Consider the following 19,936-nt stretch of genomic DNA (forward strand, 5'->3'; position numbering starts at 1 on the left):
AAAACTTTACACCTGACTTCTGGCATATATTTTGGGTTGGGGAAGCTGTTCCTGTTAAGCATGTATATATTTTAGCTCCCCTCCCTGCCCCTTCATGCCTCTGCCCAGTCCTGGGGCCATCCATGTCCCTGCAGCTGGGATGTGCCAGGAGCATCTCCAGAGGGAAACTCTAACAGCCAACCCCAGCCTGCAAAAAAGGGCCCATGTAATAAATAAGTTTTAAGGAGTTGTTGCTCTTGTCTCTTTTCATCTCTGAGTTTATTAAAGTGCAAATGTCAACCATGGAGATAGATATCACATGCAGTGCAGTACACCGAGAAACACTTTCCACACCATAAATGGAAGGTAAAAGGCTTTGCTGTGATTATCTAAAGCACAGTTACTTGCACAAAGGACAAAACTGAACCTAGGCTCTGTGCCCTTCCACAACAGCTAGACCCAGAAAGTACTAAAGCAAGTAATTTGGAAGCAAAACCTTCTCCAGTCCATCAGCTGACAAAATACAAAATACCAAGAAGGATTTGCTATTTATAGAGCTCAGAATCTTTTCTGAACTTCGTGTTAAGGATATGTTTGGAGGGATGCTTATACTCAGAGTTTCTTAATGTTCAGTATTTTAACAGAAGAAAAAATCATAAATACACTTTATAGTAAGAAGAAAAAGAATTTACAACAGGTTAGTCTGGTTTGTGTCTCTCACAGAGCTGAGGTTTGTCTACCCAGAGCCTTGCTGGACCATGGACACTACAGTTGTCCTGGGATTCAGTTTTGCCTTGTGCTCTAGAAAGAAGAAAAAGAAAACCCAAACAAATGCATTGAGGTACAAAACACATGAATATACCATGATACAGAACTCACAAATGAGCTTTCAGCAACAAGAATAAATATTACTGTGTCTACAGTATCTACTTCACAGTTTTGTGAGATGAGGATAAATAAAAAGTATTTCAAAACTTGAAAAAAAGAAGAAGAGATGAGTCTTACAAATAAACTTTGATTTTTTTTTTTAACTTAAGGCAGCTTCAGCAGGAATCTCAAGGCTTTTGTTGAACACAGACTTTTTCTAACAAACACCAGAAGCGTACTCAAGCTTTGCAGCTAGAGCTCCCATTCACTGTCCAGTTCTCCTAATTTTGGTGACAAACCCAGGCAAAGATATGTGCATTGAATGCATGTAATACCAGGGTTGCCCTCAGCAAACACTCAGTGTTTGGTCAATGGGTACAATGTGGGCATTCTAAAAACCAGCTCGTCTCTCAGGTGTGGGAGTGAGGAAAGAATCGTTAACTCTTCTAATTCAGAATTACAAGATGATGTTGATTATTTTTTTTTTTTGGATAAGCATATGAGGAAAAGGAACATATAAGGGAAGGGCTAAGGAAGCCAAAGGAAAGCACTAAATGGAAAGCCCATACCAAAGTAGGACCTTACGAGCGGTGACTCGAGTAAGTACATCACAGAATCAAAAGGTTGGAAAAGACCTTTAAGATCATCAAGTCCAACCGTTCCTGTCCTGTGCTAAACCATATCCCTAAGTACCTCATCTACCCTTTCTTTAAACACATCCAGAGATGGTGACTCAACCCCCTCCCTGAGCAGCCTGTTCCAGGCCCTGACCTGAAAAAAAACCCAGATCTTTCCAGTAAAAAAAAAAAACCCTACAGAAGCTGGAGCAGGGATTTCTTTTGCTTCTCCAGAAGAGATGGACATGCCATTCTTCTTCCCCCTCTCAGCTATTTAAAGGGTGAAGCCAAATAACTGCACAACAAGTGGTACTTCAAGTATTTAGAAACATGGCCTGCATGTCTCACCAGTGGGATTCTTCATAATCTGGGGGATTAGTGCACCTCCTGGAAGAAAGCTGTGACTTCCAGCAGTCCTAATGTACATCCAAGGCACCACTGCATGTCCTGCGTACAGGTCTCTCCCTTATATATAGGTACACACAAGGTGACTGATGACAAAGAGCAATAAAATGAAAAGGACTAGACAGAATGCTTATTTTGTTAAAACTTCATCTATTCCAATACAAACAGCTTTATAATCACACCAAAAATGTACATACAAGAGATACCAGCCAGTTGCCACCAGTCTTACAATACTGCCCACACGTACCCCTGTGCTTTTACACACCTTATGAACTGTAGGACTTGCCATGCATGCTGATGATGGATTTCTGACCTGTTAAGAGGAAAAAAAATAATCCCTTCACCTGCTCAGCTCTGAATCCTGAAAATAAAACTGCCCCAAGCCCTGCCAGCACCAGGACTTCAGGCAGGGAGGGTGGGAGGGCAGGATGCTCCTGATATCACCTCTCCTCCCTTCCCCAGACAAGGCTGTGCTGGGGCTGATGGGGTCAGCTAAGCCACACAAGGGCTTTACCTAGAAGAGGGTGTAAAAATATCTTCCCCTTTCTCCAGGACCTCTCACATGCTGGGATTAACGTGTGTGATGGCAGGTACCCACAGCCCAGACCTACCCCACTGGGGAGATGAAACTGAGAGGCCAATAACAGGGATACTATCTACATATATATATATATATATATATATATGCACACATAAAATGTATACACACATATATATAAATATTTCCCAACTAGTACAAGCTGGTTATGAATCAACTCACCTAGGAGCTGGAGGTTAATGCTGGAGCCTAACTGAACTCAGTCCTTCGCATTGTTGTGTCACTCTCCTCGGGCTGAAGCAAAGTGTGGGTGAGTTTGTGGCTTGCAAAGCACAGCTGTCCAGTGGCTTTTGAAGAATTGCACTTGGAGTAATTCAAGTTTCTGTAGTTCAAATAGGTCTACCCTGCTTTTCCTGATGCTTGTGCATGAACCAGCGTAACAAAAACAAACAACAACAAAAAAAAAACACCCCACCCCCCAAACCTGACCACAGTGTAACAGTGTGAAAGTGAAAGTTTTCCTCTGGAAAATGTCACTGGAGGCTGGCAGCTTCTTTGCAGCTGGGTACCAAAAAACAGCCTATTTGAATGCAAAATAAATAAAAAGAAGTGAAACTCCTCAGAATGTTTCAAAATGCAGCGTGGATGGAGGGGGTAAGGCTGTAATGACCAGTTTAATCCCATGCGTTCATCAGGGAGGTACTTCCAGCAGTCCCTACTAGCTCCTACTGCCCCTGCTGACATGGAGCAGAAAAGCTGCTTCATCTCTTTGCTTCTCTCCATATGGAAAGCTGATAGATGCTCTTACTGCCTCCTTGGCAGGACTGCTTTTGCAGATCCATATATGATTTAATGTTTGCACGGGTCTGAGAAGATGCTGAATGCCACAAGGGCTTATTCCAGCACCTCAAAATCCCGCTTCCCTCCGGGAAGCAAGTATTTCCTCCCAAGGGCGTTTGCTGCTCTTTAATACTATCAGTTCTGCTGGGTAAGGAAATCCCAGAGGCCAAGTGTCATTTTAAGGCAAGACATCTGTACATCTGCAAGCCTCTGAGCCACAGATGATACCTAACACACCGGCCCCTTATCAAATGGGCTACAGGCGTTTCCAGGACAAGCGACCCAGCAAGATGCTCTATTGAGAGCGGTAACTTAAACAGCCTTTTACCTTTCAAATACACTTCATAGCAGGGGCACAGGCAGTCCTAACTGTTTCCTGGATGGAAATTAATGTCTATCCCTATGGCTGCTCAGCTGCCCTCTCCTGCTCCTTTCCCAAAGGGTTTATCTCCAGCACCCAAAACCACTTAGGGCTGTTTGCTCAGCATTTGCTCAGGTCTCAGCGCTGATCCAAAAGCTGCTCAAGAGCTGGGTGCTGCTCAGCTTTGGCCCTGGGGTGGGTTATTTTACACTCTGCATTCTCCATCCTCACTAGGGATGACCTGCTCACCCCACAGCACTGGAGACAACACATCATCCACTAGCTAAGGGGCACGGTACCAAAGCCATCACCCACCCCAGAGTATGTATTTAATAATGATAATATAATAAAAAACTCATTACAAAAAAAAAACCAACCTAAGAGTGCTACAAATATTTCCAGTGTTTCTTTTTAAAAACAAAATTGTTCTGCTGCCAGGTTTAGAATCCAACCACTTGCTGGGTTGGATTTTGTGTATGAGAACTTAACAGCAAACTCAATTTTTTCTTTTTTTTTTTTTTTGGAAGCTTTCTACTTCATGTGGCTTCTGGAAAAATTGGAGCTGTAAAGTCACCTTAGTGAGAATCCAAGCGTAATCTATTAACAAAAGTAAGGCAATTTTTCTGGTATTTTTTAAAAAAAAGGGACTTCAAGCTGAAAGTGTCCACTTAACTGCCAGCAGATGGCAAAAATATCCTGTTTGTCTTCATTACCTAAAATGATTAGTACAAAAGGCTTAGTGTGTCATTCTCTCCCTTGCTTCTCATAGAAGCTTGCAGAAAGTATAAATTAAAGTGCAACTGTACAAAAAAACCTAGCAAAAAACCTCAACAGGTTCTAAGAAGCTATCAAAAAAGAAGGATACATCTTATTTTTTTCTTTTTTTAAGTTGTATGACTGCATACCTGGGACCAGCAACGTTGCTGAAGTTCTCCTTTGCTTTGTTTCTTAAAACAAAACACACCCAAAAAAAATGAGGAAAACCAAAAAAAACAACCCAAACCCCAACCTACCACCCAGGATTGTTTTTGGCAAAGTTTTCATAAAGCATTTGTTCCTTGACCTATTAAACTATTAGGTTCCTTCTTAATCAAGTAAATGGAATTAAATACCATGGTGAAGCCAAGCAGATGCCAACACTGCCCATTCGATTAAGCCTACCTAATAAAAAAGAATAATTCTTTTAAACAAAGAAGTCACACATGCAGTAGAGTTTACCCTTGAATAACAAGAATTTAACCTTAAAAATCCCCCAAGTTCGTCTTAAAAAATAAAAGCCCGTCCTGTAGGTAGCCAGTAGTAAATAAAGAGTAAAACTCTGAATTCAGATATCCCTGCCTTATCAGTGGAGTGGGGAAGGTCACAGTCCGGTGAGCAGCGGCGGGACGGGAGAGCCCTTCGGCATGGAACGTGAGTCTCCGGCGGCACGAGGCTGAGAACAGGGAAGGTAGGAAAGGCAGATTTGGCAGCGTTTTTAGAGTGGTGATGATAGGTAAAGGCTTCCTACAGGAAAGATGAGAGGTAAATGCTTTGGAGCTGGGCGATGCTGCTGGCTCTTGCTGGCAGGGATGATCTGTGCCCTTAGGTGCTTGGGTGATAGCGTTGGGTTTGTAGGTGGCTCATGGGCATCCTGCCTTCCATCGGTGGCTCATCCCAATCCTGCATGGGATTCAGCCCCTGGAGCTGGCAGTGAGCAGGGGAGGTGGAGTGGATTGGAGGAGGGGGCTGGAAAAAAAGGCAAGCAGCCTTCAGCTTTGAACATGGTGAGCAAGTCAGTGCTGTCCAGGGCTGTCAGGAGGAGAAAATTAAGCTTCTTACGGGACACTCCTCTGCAAACACTTGACATGTGGAGGCTTCCCCATGGCACCTCTGCAATGGGACCTTTGCACATCTCACCTTCCCTCCCCATCCTTAGCAGGGAAGAAAAAACAGAGGAGAGGGATGGCATATTGCAAAAGTGCAGGAGTGTGGAAGTAGCTGCTAGTTGCAGGAGGCAAGTCTTACCAGAATGCAACAGCCTTGCTGGCACCCAGGTGGAAATGTCATAGAGCTACCTCATGATCCCTCTGCTCCATCTCCTGGTCGACCCCTCTGACCTGGTGCAGCCCATCCTGCCCCTGCTCTGCACTGCAAAGGGGCTACAACATCAACCTCACTACACACCGCCGACATCACAGAAAGCTTGGCCATGGCTCCGTTAACTCGGGATCAACCAGGGCGAAGGTGTTTTCCAAAAACTCAGTGATACTTTTGCTACTTTTTACAGTCATGTCAACATTTCCCATTTGGTTCACTAGGGAGAAAAAAAAAAGGATATTGGATACATTTCACCACACTATAACGAGTGAAATGAGGTTAATCCTAATTTCCTCAGTTCCTTGGTAGAGAGGAGTGTGTTTTGGGTCTGGAATCGACTCTGTGTCGCAGGCTAGGGAGCAGTAAGGGGCTGAGGAGGAGGAACAAAGCAGAAGAAACAAGGAACGGGCAAGTCGGACCAGATCCTCACAGTGCAATACCGTGTGTGGAGGGACCGGCGCCTTGGTGCTACCCGTCAGCGAGCCAGGGCCATGATCAGGCTGGCACACATCTCGAAGAAGTCCATGGTGTGGCTCCCCAGGCGCGGCGTCACCGAGGGGATGCTGCCGACGAAGGAGCCACTCAGAGAGCCCATCAGCGACTGGCACTCGGCGGCTGCAGCAGCATCGATGCTCAGCCTCGGCCGGTGCAAGCCCGCGGCAGAGCAGGAGCGCTGTGGTGTAGACGAGCCAGATCTCTGTTCCATCACATCATCTTGAATATTAAAAAGAAAGAAAACAAGGCATTAGTTTGGCATCTGCAACGCATGTCTGGTAAGGAACCAGGAACAGCAGTGGTGACTAATGGATCAATAGGGCTTTCGCTGACTTGAAACAGCTGCATAAGCATTTTGGCATGCTAAAAATGCATTTGAAATTATTTCTCAACTTCCAAACCTGCCATTTTATGTGTTTTACATCTTGTGCCACAGCATTTCCTCCTTACCATCGATGCTTTTGAAGTCCAAGAGATAGCTGCGGTTGTCGACCTGGTAGAGCTGCAGGCTCATCTTCACGTAATTGCCTGTCACTGGGTTCTTGCGGCGCACTCTGAGGTGGTAGGAGTTCACCACCTGTGACAGGAAACTTGCTTTAAGGAGTAAGAGTCAAGGTAGCAAGAAGAACATTTCTTTCCTTAATTTTTTCTGAATACTAACAAGACATGTACTGAGAAAACCACAGTTCCTAGGAAGAACAATGCCGATCCAAAAGCGACTGGTTCATACCCTATTTCCTCCTATCTTTAAAAATGCTTCTTAGGGCTCTGATTCACGAGCTGCTGGCAGGTGAAGCTGCTGTGACCCATCTGCCAGGCACCAACTGATGTTTGCTCATCCCTCACCAGCAGCAACTGCCATATGAACCAGAGGTCCACTCATGGACCCAGGTACAAGGACCATGCCTGTGAAACCACAGCAGGCTGGGCAGATGGGGAGAGCAACCTCTCCCATCGACACAGCTAAATTCAGTGCTGATGAATCAGCCTTGAGCTGTGTATTTTCTCTTGCTGCTTCCCAACCCACAATCTGCTGCATCTCTCTTGCAAGGAGATTTTTGTCTCCGTGCTGTACTTACTTTCTCTGTGCTGTGCTATTTTGATGAAGAGTCACATCCTAAGTTATTCTTGGGGTGGGAAAGACTATTGTGAAACCTCCTCATGCAAAATAAGCTCCACTGCCCACATGAAGATGTTGGGCTGACTTGGTTTGTGAAGCTGTACCAGAAATACATCAGGTTTGTTTGCTCTCTGTAAAACTCTGCAGCTAACAAATGTCTGGCTGGTGTAGGCATATGCACCTGGAGACAGTCCATCTCCTGGCTGGTGCAGTGAAATGAGATTTCTGGGTGCTGCTTGGCTTTAAATATGTAATACTATCGGAAATAAGGAGGAGATAGGAGGCTCTGAAGAAGTGGTATGGTGATGTTCACTCTGTACAAATCCCTTGGGAGCCGGAGTGAGAAAGGCATCTCCTCTAGTGATGAAGATCTGGGCTGAAGTTCTCCTTACCTTGCTCCTGATGCTCACACAAGGCTGCTGTGAAAGGCCCTGAGTCAGAAGAGCTCACGTCAGTGACTGCACCAAGGTTCAGGGACTCGGGCTCAGCAGAAAATATTATGGGCTAGCTCCAGGATTTATTGATTTGACTTACAAATAGGTTGTGACTAAATGCTGTGGAGCTCTGAAGAAGTATCTGAAGTGAGTACTGTCAACCAAAATGTCATCTGGGTTTAAATCAAGCTTCAGGAAGCTCAACCCTAAACTGGGGAAGCAGAATTGTCTGACAGTACATCTGGTCCATAAGTATCACATCACTGAGGAAAATGCCACCACATCCATGGTACAAATTCCTGTCCCAACACCTCCTGCCCCTCTCCTGTGCATCTCTTAAGATGATGCATATTGTGCCATTTCAGTACATGTGGCTGGTAAGACTGGAGCAGAAATAGAGAGATATTTCGCTCAGGTGCACTCAAGATGACCTCACAAGGATTTGGCCACTAAAATGAGAAATGTGACCAGCTCCTCTTATCCCTGCAGCTAAAAGAGGCAGAATCATCCTTCCAGTCAGAGGCTTACAGCACTGATAAAGAAAACTCACATTTCACACTGTAAACAACCCCAACAGATATAGAACCACAGCTAGCATTTTAACTCAGCATCTTTGTATCAATGAGAAATAACAGGATGATAATTTATTTTGTAACCATACTTAATACCTAAATTCATCTCAGGAGGAAAAAGACCCTTGGGAAACCACCACGAAGCAGCAGCACTCCCTACCTTCCACTCGAAGTCCAGCTGTTTCATAGCACGGTACACCTCGGCCATAATGTCATAGGGTTTGCTCTGGCTGCGGATTCCCAGGTGCCACTTGGCCTTTTTGACAGTCAGGGGTTTTGGCTTCGTGGTGTTGAGGGCATCCAAAGGACATCGTGCTTTGGGGCTGTCTGCTATCAAGGGCGGCATCCGCTCGGGGTGCGGTTTCACGCCCGGAGGGATGTGCATGGCGCTGTCGTCCATGAAGGAGCCGGTGGGGGGGCTGGAGGCGAGGTAGAACTCGCTGGCTTGGTTCATGATCCTCCGGTTGTCGATGACGAGGTGGTAAGCCACTGCCAGCTGGTCCTGAGGGTCACCACTGTACAGGCTGTTCATCACCTCTGACTCGGTGCACTCAAACTTTTCACAAACTTCCCGAACTGCGTCATCATCGATGACAGTGGCATCGTAGGAAGGGTCCTCTGGGAACAGGTAACTGGGCAGCTCCTCCTTAAACCACTCATGTTCCCTGGGGAAAGGCAGAGACAAGCCACCATGAGCTCTGCACAAGGTCATCCATTGCCACCAGTCCCCAAAAGCAACTGTAGAGCTTTCTCTTGGTAGTTAAAGCATTTCACTGAGGAATAAGCAATGTGTTTCCAGCATCCTCCCTTGGCAGCACCAAACCACACAGGCACCAGCAAGCAAAATCAGGGATACGTTCCTAAAAGAGCAGCAGTTTTTAAACTGGAGAGGAGGTGGTCAGAATGAACCTTCTATCATCAGGGAGTTGGGATGCAAATTTGCCTGACTGCATATAAATCACCCTTATTGCTTAGTCAAGCTAAAATTGATCCTTAGCTGCAGAATGGGAACCTCAAGCCAGCCCTGCACAGCCTCCCCAGTACTGCAACAGTGATGGTGGATGCTTGCTCACCAGGCTGTGATGGAGGACGTCAGCACTTATGAGATGCTTGGGCTTTTTGATTACTATGGGTCTGGTAGACATACAGAGCATCAAAGCTATCCCAGTACCCGATTCTCACTGATTTACAATAAATCAAGGTTAACTGAGTGCTAAACACCAGGAAGGCTTGCCTATAGGTTCTACATATCAGTTGTAATCTTACCATGTATGCTCCTGCTCTAAGATGTAATTAAATCCTCTAGTCTTAAGGGCTTAAGAAATAAAAAAGGCATTTTACTTGGTTTTACTTGAAGGGTAAAATTAAGGTCATCCATGGCAAATGCATTAAAAACCTGAGAACTCCTTCAAAGCCCCCATAACATTTACATGCGTGCTTAGCACACCAGCTAGATGGAACGATTACTATAAATTTCATTAAATGCATTATTGGGCTCCAGTTTTACAAAACGCTTCTAAAATGGTTCAGACTGGGGGGATTTTGAAGTCCTACCACCAGCCACGAACTTTTAATGATCTCCAAAGGCATGAAGACCTGCATAAGAGCCCTGCTGTTCCCTCTACATTGAGCTCCCATGGTGATACATGCAGATAAAAGGCTCACAGGCCTTGTGCTCACTGACTAGACAAGAAAACTGTATGTAAAGATGTATTATTTGGTCACATTTTAAACTATAACCAATGTTTAAGGATTAAGTTAGTGATTCTTGTGGGTTTCGTCCTTTCTTTTTTTATTGGATAGAAACTAAGTGCAAGGATTACCTTCTTAGCCCAAACTGGTACCCAGAGGAAGGTGGCCTTGAAATAAAGTAATGAAAAATGGCTGGTGGTTATTAAGGTTTTAAGGTTATTGCATGATATAACTGGTTTTGCTAAGCACTGCTGAGATTTTGGAGGCTATTTTATAATGCAGTAAAATAACATTTTATATTTATATATATACACATGTAATATAGATAAAATCATCATTCTGTTCACCTCTCCATCAGCACAAAAGGGTGCAGGACTGCTCCTGGAACTACTTGGGACAAAACCCAGCTGGATTTAGCTGACTACTCCTGTGTAAAACCCTCTGCCCACCTGCCAGCAGGTGACCCCCAGGACAGCCACCATCCTCTCCACCAGTGCGCTGAAGCCCCCCAGATGCAGCCAGCCCACCCCATCCCACCTGGGCTGACCTGATGTCCTTGATGGTTGCTCGCTTGAGAGGGTCAACCTGCAGCATGTGCATGAGGAGAGTGGCAACGGAGCGGTTGAGGTATTCAGGGATGTAGAACACACCTCCCCGGATTTTCTTGAAGAGGGTGGGGACGTGCTCGTCGTCAAAAGGCAGAGTGCCACAGAGAAGGGCATAGAGGATAACACCACAGCTCCAGATGTCCACCTCCGGGCCAGCATACAGCCTATGTGAAGGCAAGGGCAGAAGAAAGGTGTCCCCCTCCCCACCCTCCTCTCCTCAGGGTGTAGGTCCCACTGGGCAAGCTGGGGACCCACTACCAGCTCCATGGGGGCGAGAGCTTCAGCCCACCTCAGTGTGGCTCATGGGAATGTCCCCAACCAAACCTGCCTAAGCCAAAAGCACCCAAGGGCAAGGGGAAAAGACATGGCAGAGCTGGCGTGGGTGGCTGTGCACATCCCTGCCTCCACCAGACCCTCCAGAAAGCCAAACCCCACATGTCCAAGAGCTCTGCCAGGCTCTTCGCTCCTTTGCCCCAAGGGCTCAGCCAGCAATTTCTGTTTGCTCAGTGAGAGAGATTAAACAGCAGCAGACACTCTATCGCTGTGTTTATTTTTGGTTGAAGTCTCTGTGCTGGTATGCAAGTGCTCCTGCTTCCGACAAGCTGCTAATTCACTCCCTGGCATCACCAAGTCAGGACACCCCAAATATATGAGTTTTGCTGCTGGTTGCTTGCTCAATTTGTTTATCTCTTTTGTCTACAACTACTGCTTTCTCAGAGATTTTGGGAGGCAGCGCCTACCCTTGGGCTGTAAAACCTACCAACAGAGAGAGGTGGAAGTGGGAACACAGAACTGTGTGTGGCTTTCCTGAAACATCATCACCCTGCACTTGCTCCTCCCGAAACACACCGGCGCAGACACGCTGGTGTAGAAAAAGCACCAGTCATGCAAGCAGCCATTCTCTGAACACCACCAAAACACCTCATCTGCTTGTCCAAAGGTAGTAACTCTCCTTGCTGAGCCCAGGGACGCCAACAAAATCACGTTGGAAATGGGGACAATTAGCTAGATGCTTCCATGCCGGATTCCAACAGATAGGAAGCCTGATTCTTTTGCCAATAACCACATCACTTGAACCACATTGGACTTTTAAGCTCCAACGAGATGCACTTTAGGCCTCTGAAAGCTGAGCTTTCATGCCCTATTGCTTTCATGCTCTACCCAGCAAAGGCAGCAGGAGCCAGGACACAGCTCACTCCTGCCCCGCACACCCGCCAGTGAGGCATTCATCCCGCTGCAGAATAACATGGCATGCTGCTGCCCCCATATGCAGCTCCCATATGTTGCTGAGGCTTTGAGGAGAGGGCAGCTTGGCATGTAATTCAGGGCTACAAAACTCAAGCATCACTGGTACTGTAAGCAGTACTGGATGTGGGAGGGCTGCAGCCAGTGAAGAACTGCAATATGTTGGCTGGGCTTTGTTTTTCGTTCTCACTTTTGTTGTTAATTAGCTGTATCACCTGTAACCTTGGAACACCCAGACTCTGCATATGGAAATCTTTTTTGTTAAGCTGCCCTGTACCTTGTCTCCTATACAATCTGCTCCTGGCCTTTACTGAAAAGGACACAGAAATAGCATTAATATTTTCTTTTGGAATCACAGCAGAGTTTCCGGCCTCGTCCCCCTCTTCACAATGAGGATTTACTTGCTTTCTCCTGTAGAGCTGCAGTGACAACAGGAGTTTTGGATGCCAGTCTAATTCCTAGGATGTTCTGCCAACACTTGCACTGGTGTAAACAGGGGTGCAATAATCATAATCACTGCTAACACCCTTGGAACAAAATATTGTATTTAAAAGCTACAGTTGTAGGTAGAAAGACACTGGGGTGGGAAAATTAATGCTCGTGATTCAAAATATGGGGCAGATAATAAGGAGATGGGCAGTCTGAAGGACTATACAGAGGGCTGTAATTTGAAATCTTCAAAAATTTCAAAAATATTTTAAAAATTGCCATGTCAATCCTTGCTATGCTATTATAGAGACAGTTAGGGAAATAAGGACATTCTAGGTAACTTGGGCTCCTGACAGCAATATATAGGAGGTCATACTTCTGTATCAACATGGCAAAGTCCAGTTCAACCTTGCAGAGCGCATTCAACATGCCATGTGTTGTACAGATGTTGCACACCAAGAGATGCAACTGCACCAGGGGTTTATCAATTCAATTCATCAAATCAAAATAAAGTTATGATGGTTGAACCTACTGCCACAAAAAAAACCCACCGCAACCTTAGCTTAAGGAAGCAGAAGATAAGTATTTTCAATACAAGAGTTCAACAGTGTAGGGAACTGATTGAAGGTTTTCTACTGGTGAGTAGTTTTTCCTCATTAAGACTGTGTTTTATATTATAGGTGGGCAGCTGAGAAGGAGGGTGGCCTGGAAAAGCCTTTCCATCTGAAGCCTCAGTATTTGCATCCAAAGAGCAATTTTTGCCATCTTTAATTAGCAATATAAAACAGTCAACATCTGCTATTAATAATTCCTCCAAAGTAAACATCTTTAGCAAAAGATGGTTTGCCTTTACAGCTACTGAGAAACGTAGTAACTGAGAAAACGTTCAGATTTCTGCCAGTAGATTCACCCAAACATAAAATACAGGCTGGAAGGATTCAGCTGCTTTTACTGGATCTGCAAAGCTGTTTCCAACCCCAAGAACAAATTTAAAGACCGTGTGCTCACATAGGCTCTGATTGGAAATGACATGTCCCTACCTTCCAGAGATGACTTCAGGGGCAGCATAATTCGGGGAACCACAGCTGGTGCGTAGAAATTCGCCGTCTGACATCATGTTGGACAAGCCTAAAAACAAGACTTTTATTGTATATTGATGTTTGACGTGCAGGTCCAGCCACAGAAGACTCCGTGCTGTGCGCAGGAGGAAAAGTGTGGCAAGCAGAGGGAGAAATTTGGAGGGGAACTGTTGTCACACTATAGATTCATTTGAGAGAATTTGAAATAATTTGCAAATTTTAAAATATACCACCAAGGAATATTCACTCCAGGCTAATTTCACTTCTCTAGGTTGCAAATCCCAGAGTTTTCTTTCTTTGGCACAGAGGAAGAGAGACATAATTCCTCCCAGAGCATTTCCTTTATATGGGCATTTTGTGGGGTTGTGAAATTTGTAAATCTTCAAAAGGATTTATTGCTCCTAGAAAGGGCTCTCCAGGACTGAGCTGGGAGCCCAGCTATTTCAATGCATTTCAATCGGTAATGCCACTTAAAGACTCCTGTTACTGCTCATTTGTAAAACGAAGTGAGGCCAAGAGCACACGGCTGAGTGGACAGAGAACACACGTGCAAATAAACACACACACACCACTGGCTCACCCTGGAAGTGACTGCACCAAGCCTGCCTTAAGCATAAATTAGCTAAATCTTTATATTAGCTGGTTATACTAAAGCAAAGCAAAGACTTGCAGATTACTTTGCTGCTCCACTCTCAGCACCAGTGCAGGAGCAGCCTACAGAAAGTAATCCCTGCTTCTGCAAAAAGGCCAGTGTTTATAACCGTGGGCTTTTCAGGTAAAGCAACAGCCAGTGGTTAGGGAAACGGGCTCTGGGTTCTGTAAGGCGCGCTACACGGACACGCTCCAGCAAGCGCCTCGGAGCTGGCTGCATTTCTGGAATGCTGCTGGGGTCACATACCGAAATCGGCTATCTTTGCATTCATGTGTGCATCCAGCAGCACGTTCTCTGGTTTCAGGTCTCGGTGGACAACCATGTGTCTGTGGCAGTAATCCACCGCGGAGAGAATCTGCTGGAACAGGCGTCGAGCTTCTGCCTCTTCAACCTACGGGGGCAAGGGGAAATAGTCCTGAAGGTTGGTCGGCGTGCGGAGCTGGCAAGGGAAGGTTTGACTTAGCAAGGAGCCAAAATGTTCCAGGGTACTGAGAGAAAAATCACAGCATGCTTCTGAGTGGAATCAGAAGCTGAAGCAGATTTCCCCCTCTTGCATTTTATAATGTGCTGGTGTTTTCAAATTATACGGCCCAGAGATGAAATGAGAAACCTAAACAGAGCTGAGCTATCAAGGTGGCACCTATGAGACAATGGCCTGCTGTCCCAAGGGGACTGGTTCTGCTGCACATCACATGCAGATCGAGGCTGAACAAAACACTGCAGAGTATGATGCAGAAAGCAATTCCCCATGGACAGATGGCTTTAGGAGGGCAAAAACAAAGCTAAAGGTGGAATATTGTGATGATTTTAATTAGTTACCTAGAAATATTAGCTATAAAGCTGTATAAGCTGTGTTACAGAAATTATACTTAAAATGACAAGGAGAATGATTATTTTTACTGATGAATTCCTAAAGACTCCTCATGGAAATTTAGTTTCTGAATACAAGAGTTCAGAAAAGATCCAAGTTAATCACTGACAAGATCCACATGGGTAAAATGAGCTGGCAATCAGAACTGTACCTAGGAAAGTAAAGGGAGTCAACTTCATTGACCAGTGCACAAGTCAGAACTGATTTATTGTAGATGCACTGGCTTTTTGGGTAGTTCAGAGAGGAAACGTATCGTGGGCTGACCCTTCTCCTGAAACCTTATCCTGATGTCCACTTCAACCTATTTTCTTCTCCTTGCCACACGATTGCCTATGAGGACATCCAAAGGGCTGACACCAGTGATTTTCTTTGTAGCCTTAATATCACATTTCATGCGCTCAACCTACAGCTCGGGTGATTTATACCCAGCAGGATTATTGGCATTTTAAAATGTTGTTCAGATAAGCCACATCCTTAAAAAAGTCTTCAAAAAACCTGACGTGAAGCCAAGGGGGAGGTGAATGACTGGGATAGAGACCACACCGAGTGGTCTTCCTGTCCAATGCTGTAAATCTGCTGCTGAACCAAGGCCAGGGAGAGGGGCGTTTGACAGGCAATCCATAGCTAAAAATTACAGAAATATGCTACTTTTCCAGACATTTGCACTAAGCAACGTTACCTTGGCTATTTTGGTTTGCGTATCAAAATACATCAGAGAACGCTGCAAGGAAATCGCACGCAACTTTTGTGCAAGGCGGGTACGAGACACTCCAGATGGGATTGCTGTGAAGCAACTTCTATTTTGGGCCTTAACCTTAACCACGTTCCCTTTAGCAGTCGTTTCGCTTCTAAACACCATCCTCTTCCCACACAAGTGTTTGGGCTGACAGGGTACTGGCACTTACACGTCCATGCTTACAGATGTAATCAAATAATTCACCCCCAGATACGTATTCCATGACCATGAAGAAGTCTGTTGGCGTGCTGATGACCTGGTACCTTAAAAACACAAGCAGATTTAGAAAATATAATCATAATACTTAAGAGGAACAGGGAAAGGCTTTTAAACAGATTATTAGTTTCAAGTCAAGCCTTTAAAATAAGCATTCGTTTGGATCTTGCATTTATAATTGTTTTCCACTTCTGAAAAGCCATCTCTAATTTCAAGTATACTCTTTCACTGGACTATGAAAGGATCTCTTTTACAGACCTACAGTTCTTCTTCAAGCTTTCAAATAATCCTCTGAGATATTTGCCAGACAATCCTATCACATCCAGGACTCTCCTGACTTCCAAATTTCATTTTTGCCTAAGATCTGCAACAGCAGCTTTAGAAACAAAGGCTTGCAGGGGGTGTATTTGGTTTCTCTCATATCAAGAAGATGAGGAAGAGCTCACTAGAGGGAGCATCTTTCGGAAAAGTATAGAAACAATGATGAGCGCCGCAAAAGATCACAGCTGTTTTTAAAATAGGAAACCCCTCTATATTCTAGATCAGGGGCAGGGGAATACTATCAACCCTTGACTCACGAATTTATTCTCCATTTTCACTCAAAATGATCCCCGAGCGCTGCAAAGGCATTTCAGTGTCCCAGCTGGTGCAAACTGCCAGCGATCAGCTGAGGTCAATGCAGCTACAGGGATCGCAGCAGCACCAGCTGAGACCCTCTGCTGTTTTATTTCAGGCACATTGTTGTTTGCTTTTTTTTAATTTTTTTTCTATTTTTTGCAGCTGAATTTCCATGGGTTATAATTTGAAACAAAGAGATTTCAAACAATTTTCCGAGATCAGGCAGTTAAAAGGTGACAGTCCCAGAAAGATCAATAGGATCAGCTTAATTTTTCTGAAGTGCTTTGGTCTCGGACATCTAACTTATTGCTAATTGCCCCATTATTTCTTTTCTATATATAGAAAAAAGCTATTGAAAGAGGAGGTTTGTGTACCGTACTCTTCTCCTTACCTCTCTTTTTAATCACTGCATTTCACAAATGCAAGTAAATACCACAGGACACTGACACTGGTAAATTGGGTTTAACTTTTAGGCTTCAATGGTTTGACAAACGTGTGAACAGGACTTAGCTTGCAGGATGCTGGATGCACAGCTGAGGACTCTTGCTGGCCTTTTCATGCAATAATACCAATCTGTTCTCCAATAAATCCATGTAACTCTGAAGTTACTCTAAAGTCAACAGTTGCTGCATGGTTAGTTATTTAACTGTAGAGAGAATTTGTTTTCCCTTGCCCCTAAGTCCCAGGTATTTGCTATATCTCATGCCAGCTTTAAGGCTGACCTGAATGTCAACTTATCCTTGCAGTTACCATTCAACAGCTTTCTTTTATAGAAATGCCAAAGATATTATCGAGTGCCTCATTAATGTGGACTGGCTGCACAAACCAGGGATTGAGCAGGAATCCCAGAGGCCTGAGTGCAGGTGCTGATTTACAACTTAAATTCAGGTTCATCAGACTGGCAACTTTGAAAACTTGTGTCTGAATAATAAATTTAAAATAAAAAAATAATAAAAAACCATAATGTTCCTTTAAGCTCTGGATAATCAGGCCGTTAAAACGTAAATCCTATTGACTTCAGGCCAAGGCTTCGCTCTGAAGCCTGTGCGTGCTGCAGTTCCTCAGGCACAATTCTCAGCAGCCTCAAGTCTGGAGGTATCAAACCTAAAAAGGGTCATCACAAAGGAACTCCATAAAACATCCCAACATGGGAAAGCTCAGAGCCTCCCTACACACGTTTATAACAGGCTCTGCGTGGAAGAGGGGACAGATTGGACAGGTTTAGCCGAGCAAAACCCAGTGCAGAGACACCGGTCTGTTGGCTGTTGCAATCACTCAGACTCCCAATGGAAGAAACATCTTCCACCATTTCCCAAAGTGTCATCTGGGGCTGTTGGACCCAATGATCTCTCAAGGTCCCTTCCAACCCCTACGATTCAGTGATTCTGCGTCCCCCTGCAACTTAGCAGGAGACTCTCAAAAAGCAACACTTGCCTCTCATGTACAAAGAAACTCAACCATGCACCTACTACTGCTCAACTGCTCAACTACTACTAGTCTAAGCCACCTCCTGAAGCCAGTTCAGCTGTACATGTGAAGTCTTTGCAGATGGAGGAGGAGTAAAGCCAGACACGCGGCAGAAAGGGCACTTACAGTTTGATAATATGAGGGTGCCGGAAGAGTTTCAGGTTTTGAATTTCTCTTTTGATCTTCCCAACCACATCCAGGCTGCGTATTTTCTGTCTGTTGAGTATTTTTACTGCTACTTTGTGCCCCGTCAACTGGTGTTCGCCAACTATTTGGAAAGAGAGCATTGCAAAGTCACTAAACAGAGTAGCGAGATTCAGGCAAGCAATTTAGGGAAGGGAAAAAAAACCCCAAAGGATAGAGGGTGAAATATTTTAAACTTGATATTTCTCTCTTCCCTTTATCTTTTTTCCCCAAGGAGTCATAAAAGGCAGAGGAGAGGGCACTTATCTGCAAAAAACCACTCAAGTCAATAAACCAGAGTGAGTTACAGGAGGCCATACCCAAAGCTAATTTGCAAGGATTTATAGCATGTAAAAGCTAGATCAATCAGAAACAGATATATTTAAATGGTAGAGAATCTCCCCTGTAACGCACGGGTTGAGTAAATCTCCAATAAACCCAGTCTTAAAACCAGACCGTCACACTTCTTTTTAAAAATGATACAGGGATTTTCCCTGCCTAAAATAGGACCGAGGGATTTGCATTACTAAAATGAATTTCTATTTATACTTTCTCAACCATGCCTCTTGGTTGATGACAAGCTGCAGGAACAGTGCTGTACTGCGAGGGCAAATTCTGGTTTTACAAAAGAGACAGATTTCAGTACTGGGGTTTATAACACGCCTTTGGTACGTTGAGATGCTGATTCTTATCTCCTGGGTATAAGGACAAACAATATCCACAAGCTGGGAGTAGCACCTCTGTCACAAATGGGATTGCACTGACAACAACAACACATGATGAATTCAGCATTTAATCCATTTGTTATCAATAAACAGACTAGAAAAGGGAAAAGGGGAAAAAAAAGCTCCTTGGAAAGAAGATTTACACTGAAGTTAAAAGCAGAAACTACTTGAAAACTGTCTGGTGGGTGTTTCTATCTAACAGGGTTGTCCAGCCATGAGCTACCCCTTCTCAGCATTTGCTAAAGTGATATGAAAAATGGTGACACAAGGGTGGTTTTCCACCGACTGCAGAGAAAACCTGCTTACAGTAAATATTTGTGCTCTCTAATTAGGCAAGTTACCCTTCCAGTAATAACACAGAGTGCAAGGAGTTAATAATTATGAGCAAACCTTGTTATTACATTATTAAGACTCTGTAATTTTGAAGGCTTTAATGAGCTGATCAGAAGCAAACGGTGTAAGCAGACAGCATGAGCAGGGCAGGGCGGCAGCGCCGGCACCACTCAGGGCACGCGAGGTCACTATTATTAGCCACCAGATAAGACCTGCCAGAGATTCTTTCCTCAATAAGAACATCCTAAAAATAAAACACTTTACTGCCCTTGGAAATTAAAGCACCGCTTTGCATGTCCATTTTATTCCTCGCAATACTTAAAACTACTACATGCAATGAAAATAAACCGGGCTTTGCAGTATAGATGCAATTTAGGGATTAGCTGAGGGCTGGAGGAGGCAGATAAATCCTCGTGTGCAGCACAAGGAGAGTGCTGTAAATAGTCCAAGAAAGCATTTTCCCTGGTGTGTCCTTGGGGACAGGAGAGCAGGGCAGCATCAGGCATGTCCTGCTCTGGGGAGGCTTTGCTGGAGCAAGGCTGCAAGGCAGCACGCGCGAAAGGGGTGCAGAAGTGGGGTTTGGGCTTTGCTGGGCTTGCAGGGAGGTTGGGGTACAGCCTCTTTGGCCACTGCAAGAAATCCTCCCCAAGGAGGACTATCTCATTTTATTGCCCATAGTTGTCTCATAAAGAGCACCGATCTCCCTTTGCCAAGGTGGTCATGGCAGACACGTGGCTTACTTCACACAGAGGAGGCTGGGGAAGGCACGACAGACAGG

General features: G+C 44.8%; 1 protein-coding gene across 1 annotated transcript; it reads right to left on the reverse strand.

The window, feature by feature from the left end:
• Positions 1-1,320: 1,320 nt before the first annotated feature.
• On the reverse strand, positions 1,321-18,170 carry PRKAA2 (protein kinase AMP-activated catalytic subunit alpha 2). The gene is made up of 8 exons (XM_084266446.1): positions 18,044-18,170; positions 15,786-15,879; positions 14,256-14,400; positions 13,319-13,406; positions 10,544-10,768; positions 8,465-8,969; positions 6,629-6,755; positions 1,321-6,397 (listed from the first exon to the last, which is right to left on the reverse strand). The coding sequence occupies exons 2-8, from the start codon at positions 15,843-15,845 to the stop codon at positions 6,159-6,161; spliced, it is 1,389 nt and encodes a 462-aa protein (XP_084122572.1). The 5' UTR covers positions 15,846-15,879; positions 18,044-18,170; the 3' UTR covers positions 1,321-6,158.
• Positions 18,171-19,936: the final 1,766 nt, after the last annotated feature.

Source organism: Gallinula chloropus (assembly GCF_964237585.1).
Source record: "Gallinula chloropus genome assembly, chromosome: 6".
Classification (NCBI taxonomy): Eukaryota; Metazoa; Chordata; class Aves; order Gruiformes; family Rallidae; genus Gallinula; species Gallinula chloropus.